The 14,039-nt window shown below is 37.7% G+C and overlaps 1 protein-coding gene across 6 annotated transcripts in view; it reads right to left on the bottom strand.

The window, feature by feature from the left end:
* LOC127624559 (neural cell adhesion molecule 1-like) overlaps positions 1–14,039 on the bottom strand; it is a 307,759-nt gene that overhangs the window by 65,545 nt on the left and 228,175 nt on the right. For all 6 annotated transcript variants that reach the window (XM_052099330.1, XM_052099332.1, XM_052099331.1 and 3 more), the window contains exons 7-8: positions 10,915–11,075; positions 9,867–10,009 (exon numbers count right to left, since the gene is read on the bottom strand). In XM_052099330.1, coding sequence (XP_051955290.1) covers positions 9,867–10,009; positions 10,915–11,075 — 304 coding nt within the window. The remainder of the gene's footprint in view (positions 1–9,866; positions 10,010–10,914; positions 11,076–14,039) is intronic.

The raw sequence follows: 14,039 nt of genomic DNA, 5'->3' as shown, positions 1-14,039 counted from the left end.
ACTCATTTGTTAAACTAAAATCAATCAATGACGATGCCATCTGGAATAGCTGAGAATTAGCATGGCTCACAATAGTGGCTGTTGAAGACATGACTCGCACCACTGATAAATCAAACAGACATGAATAGAAGAAGACTGAGTTGCTGAATCATAACAGTGACAGTGATTTAATAAAAGCTAGGTTTTACAAAGGTAGCATTCTGTATGATTACACAATCTGCATGGGGTAATCAAAGGGGGCATTCAAAGGATGCCAGGGGGCGCTGAGAGCAAATTAGTAACCTCAGTTAGGTTACAAATGGGGGGCGTTTATCAGTCATAATAATCAAATCTATCGTCAAGTTCCTCTTTGCATTAAAACGTTTATCTAAACTTGGGAGTATATCAGTTGGTTCTCAATTATATGGGTCGGTATGCATTTAAGCTATTTAAGAAACTACTTGTGCAATGGGGTTCCTCCAAAAATTTTTAAGTAATTTGGTTCATCAGAATAAAGGGAGAATGTTTGTTTCATCATGTAGTTGAATTTGTCGAATGACAGCAAAGTAGTCTCAAATGGCCTGACTTTTGACTATTGACAAAGTCTGGTCCACGTCGCATCTTATTCTGGCCACTAACTGCCCACTGAGACAGACATGGATTGCTTGTTCGACATGTAGCGCGGAGTATACAATTTTGCTTGTGGATATCTAGTTAACATGATACTATGCGTATCAAACAAAACAATTTATATCTTTTATAGATTTGATGCCACTAACCCGACAATCTTTTGCAAATCCAGCGATTTTACTATTCCCCAAAAATGATATAGCAGGTTACAGCAGGTCGGAGCCTTGTAAACACAAGCTTTTCCGGCAGATTGATAAAAACCTGTGCACTCTTAATTTCCTGAATCTTTTTTAAGCCAGCCAATCAGATCAGAGCAAGTACTTACAATTTATCTGTGCAACATGCATCAGACTGTCAGTGAACTGACAGAGATTGTTCCGCCCTGGGCTAACTTCTCTTAAATCTAGATTATGATTATACCACAAAACCTCAGTTCCTATCACGTTGGCTTTGTGCGCAGTTCATGACCAAGTCCATCTGAATTTACAAAGCACACTTGTTTTGCAGTGGTCTGACATTCTCTTAATCCTCTATTGATTTAAATACTCCTCAACTGACAGTTTGTCAAGGGTTTACGAGGGGTTAAAGCCTTGTGCTTTGGCACCTGCTCCTGCTTTTATGGCAGGTCAACCCTCCTGCTCTTAAAACACAATCCTGATCACAGACTCTCTCGCTGACCTTTAAAACTGAACCCTTGTCTTTTTACAATCTGCATGCAGATAAACAGCCTTGGGGATGACATCGACTTGTAAAGAGCACCAAGATTATATGGCCATTGTTAAATCTAAAAATGAATCTTCAGGGTCAAGCAAGAGAAAACAACAAATCTTAATAGGCTTTTTTCTAGGTATCCTTGCAAGATGGTTATATTTGCAGGATGTGTTTTAATGGTTCTAAGACCGCAGACACAGTGTAGTCTCTAAAGGCCTCATGAAATTGAAAAATTAATGTTGTTTTCTGTTCTGTGTTGACGTATTTGCTAGGATTTTCAAACGGGAAGTTAAGGCAGGAATATTGAAGGGCTCATCCCTCTGGACATTATGATTCTAGAGAGCGTTTGAATGAATCAAAAATTTGTGTACTCCAAGATGAGTCATCAATATTTTTGTGCAGTTTTCACGGATAGACAAAAAAAAAGAGTGTATATTTTAAATGTGTATATCTGCTAACAGAGATTTTTTTTTAGCAGTACATTAGCATATAGATGGCCTCAAAGCAAACAAACAAACTAAAAGCCACATAACTCTAATTTAATTTGGTTTCTATAAAGCTGATATGTGTGGTTTGGTTACAACAATTAAGCCATTTTGTATTGTAAATAAGTATTATGTGACTTTCCTGTTTAAATAAATGTTAAATAATAAAAAAACAAGTTGATTTCACCTAAAAGTTTAACACTGTGGCTCTGTGGCACTTTGTGGCATTTGTTTGAGGGTCCGTCCAGCCTGCTGCAGCAATATTGACAGTTTGAACTACCACTGTAAGATGGAGAATTTTCTAAGCTGTTTGAAGACTTTTTTTTTGCAATTCCATATGTCAATGCTAGTGGTGCAGAAATGAGTATTTTCAGCTTTAAAGCATTAGAAACAGGATAGAAAGAATTGAAATGACCTCAGATCAGGAGGGGTGCCATTAATCATTACAGAAGGGCAGCGTGGCACTGTCAGAATCCTGTCACTTTGTCAGTAATGTTTTCAGTGTAGACAGGATCCTGACACTGATGTTCCATTTGTGTTTTCATATTCAGAGCATGGTGTCTGGGTCCTGACTCAGCTTAGTTTGGTTCGGGATCCGGACACTCATGCTCCATGTCCCGTCTTTTGTGAACGCATGGCTTTGGGTTCGGTCCTCTTGCCATGCGCTCTTCTGTTAGTCTTGTGTGTTGTCTGAGTGCACATGGCTGTGTTTGGTCCTTCATTACCATGTGCACTCGTGTCTTTTTTAGTCTGGTGTGTTAGCACATGGCTTTGTGTTTGTCTGCCATGTGCTTTCCTGACTCCGCCTCCTCGTTACCCTCATCACTCTTCCTGTTTAGTCCTTGTTATGTTAATTGTCTTCACCTTTATGGCTCTACCTGTATATATTGTGCTCCTTTTCCACTTGTGTTGTTTGGATCATTTTGTTCTCCTGTTCAGTTGGTGTTTTGTTCCTCTGTCTCCAGTCTGGGTTTTAATTTTTTTTTCAGTTTTAAGTTCGTTGTTGTCGTTTTTTTTCTCTTTAGTTGTTTTCTCCCTTGAGTGTTTAGTTTTTTCCTGGTTGTATTACTTATTTAATACATATTTATTTTTTGCCTCATTCCTGCCTTTGGGTCCTAATTCCTGATGCAATTTGTAACAAGCACTGGACTCAAACAGCTAGCAACCCTGAAATGCCTCTCTTGATTGTGTGATTATTTCAATAGATATGTCAATGGCAGTTCAGTAGGCCCATGAGATAGATGTTTAAATAAAAAATGGAGCAGTTCATCGAAAGAATTCTCATCTGCACTTAATATTAAGTCCCTTGACTCAGTATGCAAGCATTTGATTTACAGTACTTAACATTTAGGCCTGTTTCAAACTGTACAGACAAGCAGTTCATAAGCAAAGCAACAACGTAACTACAACAGCAAGCTCACATTGTGCTTCCACACCGATAGTGTTACTGCTGCATAATCAAAATGCTGCTCTATATGAAAAGTTAAGTAATTTCTGTGTTTCTATATTGAATATTTATTTTAATAATGGCTATACTATATAAAATGGTTATCGGGAGTGGACCATTGAGAATTATTACAAATGTAATTGAATAGCCTAATGACCATCTGACTACTCATTATCCAGCTTATTACAAGACTACTTGCCCAACAAATAAATGGACAAGACACATTGATTTGATTTTAAATTATTTTATATGCTTAATGCTTGTAGAGATCGCTCCGTGATCCAAGTAGTAAGAAGAATGACTTATAATACCCCTGATATGAATTGTGGTTGTTATTCAGATATATCAGACCAGTAGATGGCACCATTGACCAATCAGAATAGAGTATTTCAGTGACCCATGTAATAACTACTGTTAACAAATACAAACTTATTGTGAAAATGGATATAACATTTACATTTACATCCAAATGGTAATTAATCAACCAAATCCCCAAACTGTATCTATACATAGCTTAATTTAAATATTGTATATATTGATACATACATTTATAGTGCATTTTTTATATTTATTCTCCGGAGTAAAAACAAAACAAAAACTTGGTGGTGAAACATACACCTATGCATGTGCTGCTAAGGCGGTTGTGTGAATACTGTAACCTGTTAATTAGGCCGCTAAAATAAATAAGCGCAGCTTACGCATGCAGTGTGAAATAGGCCTTACAATGCGTAACTATGGCCATTAACTATAGCTTTCCTTCTGTGTATGTGTAAATAATCAAAACCCTGTCCCTGATGTCAGAACACATGGCCTCTGTCAACTCTCATGCAATAAGCATAGCTATCTCTTCCAGCCAAACAGGCAGAACAGAGACCAGACAGAGAGCGGATCTCTTCCATAATGCAGTTACTTAGAGACTTGAAAAGCCCAGCTTAGATATTGCTCACTTGGTAGAAACACTTTTCTACTTTCTGAGGTTTATGTGCATTTCAAACTAGTTCATACACTGGAAATATTTGGTGGGGAATACCAAGCACATAGAAGGGATGCACGATTTAAGGGAACTGCAGACATGCTCCTGACTCATCAAATCTGTATTAATGCCAGCTCACCAACTAAACACAATGGTGTGATTACAAGCTGTTCATATTGACATTTTCTCATGCACTTTTGCCTATCCAAGGGTGTTATTTTATAAAAAACCATGACAATTTTGTATTTTAGAGGTGTTGATATGAACTTTAATGGCCATGCAATGTATAACCAGAAATGACTGCTGATTAATCATACAGTATTGTGCTTATGCAGTACAGAACATGGAATTGGATAGTGGAGTTACTCCTGGGTAAGTGATATATGTTACTGCTGTAGGGTATTAGATATAGTAGGCAATTCTATTAGTCATTAATGGAGAAATGTATATATATTTTATATTTTTGGTGTATTAGCAATATATATTCAGGCATATTTACTTTTCTGAATCTTTTTTACAAACTGAGGTATAATTAAAATGTGATTTATACTTTTCTGTGTTAACTGACAACACACCACAAAAGCTGTTGATAATGTAATTTGTCACGATTCCCTTGTTGTCTGCCCTGGGTTTCACTTGTCTTTGTCTAAAACTACACTTCCCAGGATCCCCGGCCCTCATCACTACCAGCCCTGTGTCATTGTGCTCACCTGATTGTAGTTTGTCATCATCATGTCTCCACTGTATATAAACCCTGTTTGTTCTCCATTCTCTTGTCGATCGTTGATGTGTGTGGATGCCTGTTTCCCGGCGATGTTACCCCGTCTGTTAACTCTAATGGTTTTTTGTTTTACTGTTTCCCATCGTGGATGTTTTCTTTGTTCGTGTGTTTTTGTGTTGCCCTGTTATTCTAATAAAGTATCGCTGCGTTTAGATCCTTGCCCCTCATCTGTCTTCCTGCTCACCTACTCATCATAACAGTAAATACTTCTACTGAATATTCCTTTAAGATTAGTAGTTGATTGATATGGAATTGTCAATTACTTCATATGACAACACAGCTTAATTCAAGTTTATTTTTGTTTTATAAATTTAATTAAAGCTAAATAATATTGAAATGTACATGCTAAATGTATTTTTCCCCCCTATAAATTCACCATAATATTTGAAGCACAAATTGTGTATTATCTCCATTGACAAGGTTGTTAGACTTTTGAACTTAAGGGAATGCAAGTAAAATAAAAATATTGGAGATCCAATTCTTCTGTTAATTGTCAAAGTCTTTATAGCAAGTCAGTTCACTTGGCAGCCATCTTTGGAACGCTCCAGAGGAGCTATTTATCTTCGTAAACAAGCCGCATACAAATGCAGCTCCTATCCACTTGAATGGGGAAAGACAGAAATCTCCAAAACGGTAGGTCAAGATTACGATCAAAGAACATATTCAAATCAGCAGTGAAATCTGACTACACTGGTATCATAAATTGGGCTTCTTTACCTCATATTACACTAAAAACCAAAAATGTATAGCTAATGTGTGTTCTTGAGTTGACTGACAGGCAATGTCTGTATCTAAAAGGTGATTGGCTCTTTTACCTGTAAGGTGAAACTTCCTTTCTAAATCTATTGACTGTTGGGCATTCCAAATTCTCCCATTCACTTTAATAGAAATGACACCTCTCTGTTAAATAATCTCTGGCCAAGTGTATGAAGTTATCAGCTGAATATTGTCAATTGGCCTTCCACAATTAAAGACGTTCTGTATTTACTTTGTTTGACTAATACCTGATTAACTTTGGTTTTGTGAGTGTTAACACCTTTACCTCTTATGTAACAATCATTCGTAGGAAGGTAAATATAAAAACAGGAGTACAAAAGTAACATCCCGTGGAGGTGACAAGATAATGTGAGACAAGTGCAGCACTAATTAACCACTATAGCTATTCATTATTCGCATCTCATCACTATTTCCCTGTTCTATCCCAATTAACACTATTATAAAATCTAACATGGTTAATAATTTTGCCCTTGAGTACACTGTAAAAATTAGAACTGCACTGTTGTTAACTTAAGGTACTATTTCTACCTGGTCTGCCCTTACAAATGACATAAATAATAATACCTTTATTTTATACAATAATAATAATAATAAGGCTAGCTGGTCTGTTTTGCTGGTTTTAAATGGGTTCTAAGCATTTTAAGACCAGTTAAGACTAGTGTGACAAGGAGGAGGGCGGGGCCGGGCCATAACTACGCACACCCAGCCCTCAATTGGGCTAATCAGCCGAGTAGAGGGATAAGTGCAGCAGAATGTGGCAGTTCAAGAGAGAGAGAGAGCCACATGCAGCTGCCATTTGTATGTTTATGTTTTTGTGTCTTTTTGTTTAAGTTCCAAATAAAATATTACTTTGATTGTTCAGCCGGTTCCCGCCACCTTCTTGCCCTTTTCAACCCTGTTACAACAAAAAAACACCTTAGGCTGGTTTAAGATGTTTTTATATGATAATAATACGTTTAATTCATACAATGCTTTGGTCACTTTAAAATAAACACTTTTGTATCATTGGTTTAACCTATATAATGTGAGATTAATTCAGTCGTATTAAATAATATATTGATTTTAATAAAACCAGTAAATTTTTTAAACTGCATTATGCACATTTTTAGATTGTATGACAAAACATTTGTTACAGTATAGATGATTTGATGTTTATAATGCTACTTTAAGCTCAAAACTTTTAATAAAAGTCAGACAAACTGTCAGTCAGTCAGAGAGTCCATTCAGAGTGTCATGAATAACCATAACAGTGATCATTTCTTTCAAAGCATATAGTGCTGGTTGTGACATCCATCAGACACTCTGATAGGACAGCCTTTAGAACTGAGGACCAACAAGAAAAACATCATAAACCAATAAAGGCCTTATCATACAGCTGAAATATTCAGTCTTCTCTGACAGCTATGAATATTGGCCGGCGTAGCCAGAGATAATACAAAGCAAACACAGGGAAAGGTGCAATCTTTCTGGCTATTGTCACGCAAATAATCTTCTCAGCCAGCCAGATGGGCATCTAAACTTCAGGTGTTTTTTTCCTCATCCCAACTGTAAAACCACCACCAGGAGGGGGCATACTGGTGGCTAACAAAGCAAAGCATTGTCTGATCCACGAAGCATTGAAACACAAAACAGTAATTCCATGATGCCTGAAGCGGAGAATAAGCCTGAGCAAAGGAAGCCATGCATATAGGCAGAATATAATAGAGTAGCTGATGCAATTCAGAGCCCTATTTATTTACCCCGACATGGTAATAACTTCTGCTTTAGGCAATCCGATCACAAGTGGACAACGCTAAATGCAGATGCAAACTGGGTCGAAAAGGTGTTATTATCCATTCACTCAAACCACATTTGAGTGGTAGTTAAAAATGCATGTGACCAAATCCCATTTCAAGCGTAAAAGCTAATTCATAGGATGCATCTCAAATAAATTCAAATGACCACCTACTTGCCTGTCAGTCATCCACTGTGATTAAAAAGGGTTTAAATTTTAGAAGATTTTTTATTTTGCCGAACAACTATCTTAGATTTCCCTAGCTAAGAGGGCAGATCACTGGACATGTTGGGTTTTGCTAAGAGAGCAAAAGAGGAAATAATGTTTGACGGAGTTGGGGGCTCTCCATCAGGCAGAGTAGCGTTAAGAGCTTTTAACAACTGTTGATGAATTCTGATTGGCTGTGTTATGATGAAATATGAATAGATGGTAACTGGGAATTTCGGGGCTGTTAATTAGGAAAAGTGCTTGACTGATTCAGAGCGATGCAGACTCCAACAGAGCAGAAAGGGCAGTGAGACCTAGCACTGTTGAGCCTGCTGCCTTTTAGTCTCTAGCATCGGCTTATGTAGGCAGCACTCTGGTTCTCTCTATTCTAATGCAAATGCTGCATCCCATGATAATTAATTAGTGCACAGTGAACATTACATTGCAAAATAAATTTTCATCATCATTATTTTTGTCCTTAAAACAAGGTACATTTGCATGAGAAGCACAATGACATAAGATATTAATAAGATATTTTTTTGTGTGTGCATTTTAGGATAGTTTTTTTTTATCAATATCAAGATTTTAGATTAAATTGTAAGAGGGAAAGTGTATATTTTCCTTATACACATTTTGTTTTCTTTTAAGCTCACAATTCTATGTAGTCTCTCGATTAATATAAAGCCGTAAAAGCTGCATGCAAAACAATTATGAAAAAATTAGCAATTATAAAAGATCATTTTAGACAGAGTAGAGCATATCACACCCATGAACAGTAGTGCTTACATAGTCCAAATACTGTCTGTCAGGTGAATTTCACACATTGGGGAGAGACAAGCATCATGCTCAAGAATAGCAGTTCATTAATCTAGCCAGATGAATTGAGAGGGGGATTATTGATGTCTTGGTGCAAATCATAATGAATGAGCCAGGCATCCCATGCACAAGAGAGAGAGGTCACCAATCTAACTAGGTTTATTGACAAGGGGCTTATTGATATGTCGCTGGGTGTCATAACTGACCCAATGAATTGTCCTGCACATGGTTTAGTATTTCCATTTGGAAAATCCAGATTAAAGGGATAGTTCATCCAAAAAGAAGAATTATGTGACTCACTCACCCTGTTGTTCCATACCTGTATGACTTTCTTACTTCAGTGGAACACATAAAGATATGTTAGACAGAATGTTCTAAAAGCCAAAGTCGTCATTTACTTTCATTGCATTTCCCCCCTACAATTAAGGTAAATGGTGACCGAGGTAAGGTTCTGTCTCATTCTCTGTTACAAGTAAGAAAGCAGTTTCTTAACTTGATAGTAACTTAACTTTCTCAACTTAAGGGAGAGTAAATAATGACATGATTGTTATTTTTGGGTGAACTATGCCTTTAAGATGGTAGCTTGTTTCTAACAGGTCCAAGCTGGTCTTAAGATGTTCTTTAGCTTGTCCAAGCTAAAGGGGTGGCTGTGGCTCAGTTGGTAGAGCGGGTCGGCCACTAATCGCAGGGTTGGTGGTTCGATTCCCAGCCCACTCGACTCCACATGCCAAAGTGTCCTTGGGCAACACACCGAACCCCAAGTTGCTCCCAATAGCAGGTTAGTGCCTTGCATGGCAGCTCTGCCACCATTGGTGTGTGTGTGTGTGTGTGTGTGTGTGTGTGTGTGTGTGTGTGTGTGTGTGTGTGTGTGTGTGGGTGTGTGGGTGTGTGTGGGTGGGTGAATGGGACACAGTGTAAAGCGCAAAGCGCTTTGGTAACCTCTAAGGTTAAAAAAAGTGCTATATAAGTGCAGACCATTTACCAAGCTGTCCAGAACAGCTAGTTTTCGAAAAATTGTAGCTTGATGACCAGGTAAAGACCAACTTGGACTCATTAATGACTATTTTGAACTAGCCAGAGTAAAACAATGATAACAAAAATGACTACCGTACATTGATTAAAACAATCTTTAAGCAAGACAATAAGCAATCAGAAATGCAAATAATTTTTGCCTGATTAGCAGCTGTTGTTAAGGTTCATTGTCTTGTCAAACCTTATACATTGAATAGTAGACCTTCAAAACCATCTCCCCAGCCCTCTGAACCATAACCCCTCAATCTCAGCACCTGCTCATTCTCGGTGAAGATCCGACGACCGAAGCTCCAGATGATGTTGGGGGTGGGGTCACCTGTGGCCTCACAAGTTAGAGTGATCTGCTCCTTCAACTCAGTCGCCGTATGGTTGTCAAGGAATGTAATTTTTGGTTGCACTGTTGACACACACACACACACACACACACACACACACACACACACACACGTAAATACATAGCCTACAAACTCTCTCAGAAGGCAAAACCATTATTGATTAGCCTTGTGCAATTACTGCACCTTCACAATGGCCATAATAGCAAACAGTGCTCTTAAGTTGATGAGATGAAAATTGTTTGCTTAACCAGATGAGAGAGTGCCTCCCTGTCGTGGTGCTTTCAATATTTAATCAACACCTTGTTATATTTCATTATTCAACAGAGGAACCTTGGTTAATGGATGCGATGGGGTGCAATAGCACTTTGATTATTTCCATCAGATCTCAGTGGTGGCAGATGGGGAAAACATTTTCATAGTAATTAGCATGTTTACACTTACGCCAATGACCATCTTGGTAATGGTAGAGGTAGAGGAAAAATTCTTAAAGGAACAGGTCACCCAAAAATGAAAATGCTGCCATTGTTTACTCAATCGCAGTGTGTTGTTGTGCTGAACAACTGAAGCTTTCATCTGTGAACAAGTGAGCCAGTGTGAATGAGCTTCCCTCATGCACTCTCATGAACAAAAAACGGATGTTAAACTTTTTAATGAAAAACAAAACAAAAACAAAACTTAAATTCGGGTTGTTTCTTACCAAAACCCATCAAACACTTTCAGAAGACTTGCTATATGACGCACAGGTTGCATTGAGTACTTTCATGATAGTCTTATGTACTTTTTGACGCTCGAGTGCTGAATCCCTATTCATTTCCTTTGAATTGAAAAGAAGAACCAGAAAATTCTTCAAAATTTCTCCTTTTGTGTTCCACAGATGTCCTACAGGTTTTTGGAATGACATGATGACATCATTTAAATTTTTGGGTGAACTATCCCTTTAAGATTATGAACAGTGACTGAGTCTTACCAAACACATTGAGGCTGACTTCCTCACTCCTCTCTCCAGCCTTGTTCCTGGCGCTACATTTGTACTCTCCTTCATCAACCTTCTTGATGTCTTTGATGGTCAACTCAGATCCGTCTTCATTCAGACTGTACTTCTCACCTGATTCCAATAGAACTTTACCACTGCAGGACAAAGAAAGAGAGAGAGAGAGAGAGGACTGTTTGGCCTTGCTCAGCATAGTCATTAATACATGATGCCCCTCTATATCTACACAATCAAATACAGAGACAATGTGTGCCTGCCTATGAAATGGATTCCATGAATCCATGATTCTGTTTGCCTTTGGAACACTTGGAACATGACGCATGAGTCGCATGGACTACTATAATGATCCTTTTGCAACCTTTTTTTTTTTTAAAGTGAGACTATTCATTGCCAGTGATGGGCAGTAGCTTCCCTACAAATAGCGACGCTATTAGCTTAACTACATTTCTGAATAGTGAGACAATAGCTTCGCTAGTTTTTAAATCAAGTAGCTTTTTCAGTATTGAAGCTATATTTTTGACAAGGTAGCGGCGTAGCATTGACAAAAGCTACACCACTACATCATGCCTTGTACCCGGTGTTTGCTAATGGTAGTTCTGAATCAGAACTAAAGATGTCTGATCACAAATGAATTGATCATTTTAGTTGGTTTTTACAATTAATTGGTTACACGTGGTAGGAAAGCAGTCTGAATCGGTTAGCGATTCAATCTGAATGACTCAGAAAGTTTGCGCTTGCGCTGCTGAATCATTTGACGCGTGCTCTCACTTGTCACAAGCTCATGGAATATTTTATATCATGGCAAATAAAGATAATGCGGGTTGCAGTGGATCTACAATCAATCAATGGAAACCAGACCTGCAAATACATCCTGTTGTTTGCTAGTGATGAAGATGAAGTCTTTATTAAGTTAATTACATGTGCAGCTTGTAAACAACTTCTGCAGGTAAAGACATTTTCCAACCAAAGTAATTTGGCCTCTTATCAAAAGCTTCCAGTATAGTACATACAGATATACAACAGCTAGATACAGAACTACAGGATAAGATGAATAGTATACTGTATGTACGCAAAGTTTTTATACAGAAATGTACAAATGAAATTATGTTTAGTATAGGAGGTAGTAGTATAAATTTTTTTTTTTTTTAGAAATATAGATTTTTCAAATTGAACACATGGGTTTGTATAAGTATCATGTCTAAATATGAATTTACATGTTTATTTTTTTCAAGTTGTATACTGTATTGTGCTAAACTGTAATATACTGTACCATGGCTTTGATAAACATCATGTGAATACATCTTTTAAGTGCTTTGTCTATGTCAGTATGCTCTGTGCTTCTGTAACTGAAAAAAAACAAGTAGCTTAAATGTTACTTTAATGCTACTTTTGGCATGTAGCTTGCCCAACACTTTTCATTACCATTGTATAGAAAAGACAGGCTGTGATATTCATCTTCGCTTTCATCTTAACATCTTTTTCTATACAGTGAATTTAAATGGTGATTGAGGCTAACGTTTTGCTTTCTTTTGAGTTCCACATAAGAAAGAAAGTCATTATTTAATTTCTGTATAAACTATCCTTTTAAGGGAAGTTAGCTTGTATGGCAGTCATCTTGGAAATGTCCGAGGGTAGCTATTTTCCTTATATGTATAAGCATGCCAGTTGCCAGTTTAGCTCATATCTATTTGAATGTGGATAGATTGAAATCTCCAAAATTGTCAGCTAACTTTACATTTCAGTAACATATTTCAAATGAACACTCAAATCTGACAACAATGGCATTATAAATTAAGCTTCTTCTGCTGAAATAAAACACCTACACACACACACACACCCAACCCCACACACACACACACACACACACAAAACACACAATTGTCAGGTTGTTCAGCTTTTGCATCTGGTAGGTATGTTTCCTCACTGTTGGAGGCAGCTAAAACCAGTTTGCTGGTCTGGTTGAAGCTAGTCTAGCTGGTCTCCTAGACTTGCCCAGCTGATTTAGCAGATTGACCAACTGACAAGTACCCCAAACTCTTTTAAAGCCACCAAACCAGACAAGCCTGACCATTTTGGGAGAATAGCAAAACAATCACAAACCTGTTTAAGCTTTTTTCCCTTTTTTATTTTTATTTTTATTTTTTTACCACCTGGGATTCTCGTTCTGTCTGAAAATAAAGGAAGATATGTTAAGTCACCTTCCCCTTTTTGATGCTCTCCTGTCCTGGGCCAATATAACAACTATAAACAATGTCTGAAGGCTATAAAAATCAAGCTGATTTGCTTCTTATGGGCTTTCTTGGAAGAACGCCACCTCTCTTTAAAACTGCAGTAGCGCTGTCTCTTCATGACACTAAATCAGTCACACATAAGTCAAGATCTTTTTGCCTGTAACAGCAGCAACTGAGCGACAATTTTAAAATGGCCCCCAAATGACAGCACTGTCAGTGAAGAAGGGAAATAAATGAGGCTGTGGTGAGCACTCCTGTTCCTAGCTTGCCAGTGGAGTAAACCCATCAATAGTGAATCGGAAGTCACTAGTTTTTTCAGTTAAATCCAGGCAGAAAGCTGCCAGCTGCCATAGCTACCTGCAGCTGGAAGGATGAAAACAGTGTCTCTACCATTCATAGTGCTTTTAAAAGTTTAAATAACTCTAATCCCTCTTTTCCCTGGATTGAGAGAAAAAAAGCTAAGCTTTTGGTAAGGGTAGATAAGAACGGGAGGGAACAAATGTTCTTTTTTAGATTATTCGTGATCTTCATTATTTGAACAATCTTGACATTGATTCTTAAATCACAAGAATGCCCCATCTTTTCAATGCGCAACCCTCCACTACAATGAGAGGAAATCACTCGCAACCAAACTTCGCTCTATGCGACTAAAGTGAATATATTTGGCAACTGATTGGTAAATTTCACTCACCAGTAATTGTGTAGTTTAGCCGTGAAGTGTTCAGCACCGAGGTCCTTTCACCGTGTGTTTAGAGTAAAAGTTGTTCAATGTAATGTGTCCAAGACGAGATACACGCAACCTATTTGTTTTCTGTACTTTTTTTTTTATTCGAATCATGTATCGCACAGATGAGGTAAAGCCATTCGAGT

The sequence above is a fragment of the Xyrauchen texanus genome, chromosome 31, assembly GCF_025860055.1.
Source record: "Xyrauchen texanus isolate HMW12.3.18 chromosome 31, RBS_HiC_50CHRs, whole genome shotgun sequence".
Lineage (NCBI taxonomy): Eukaryota > Metazoa > Chordata > Actinopteri > Cypriniformes > Catostomidae > Xyrauchen > Xyrauchen texanus.
This window is presented reverse-complemented; position numbering and strand designations above follow the sequence as displayed.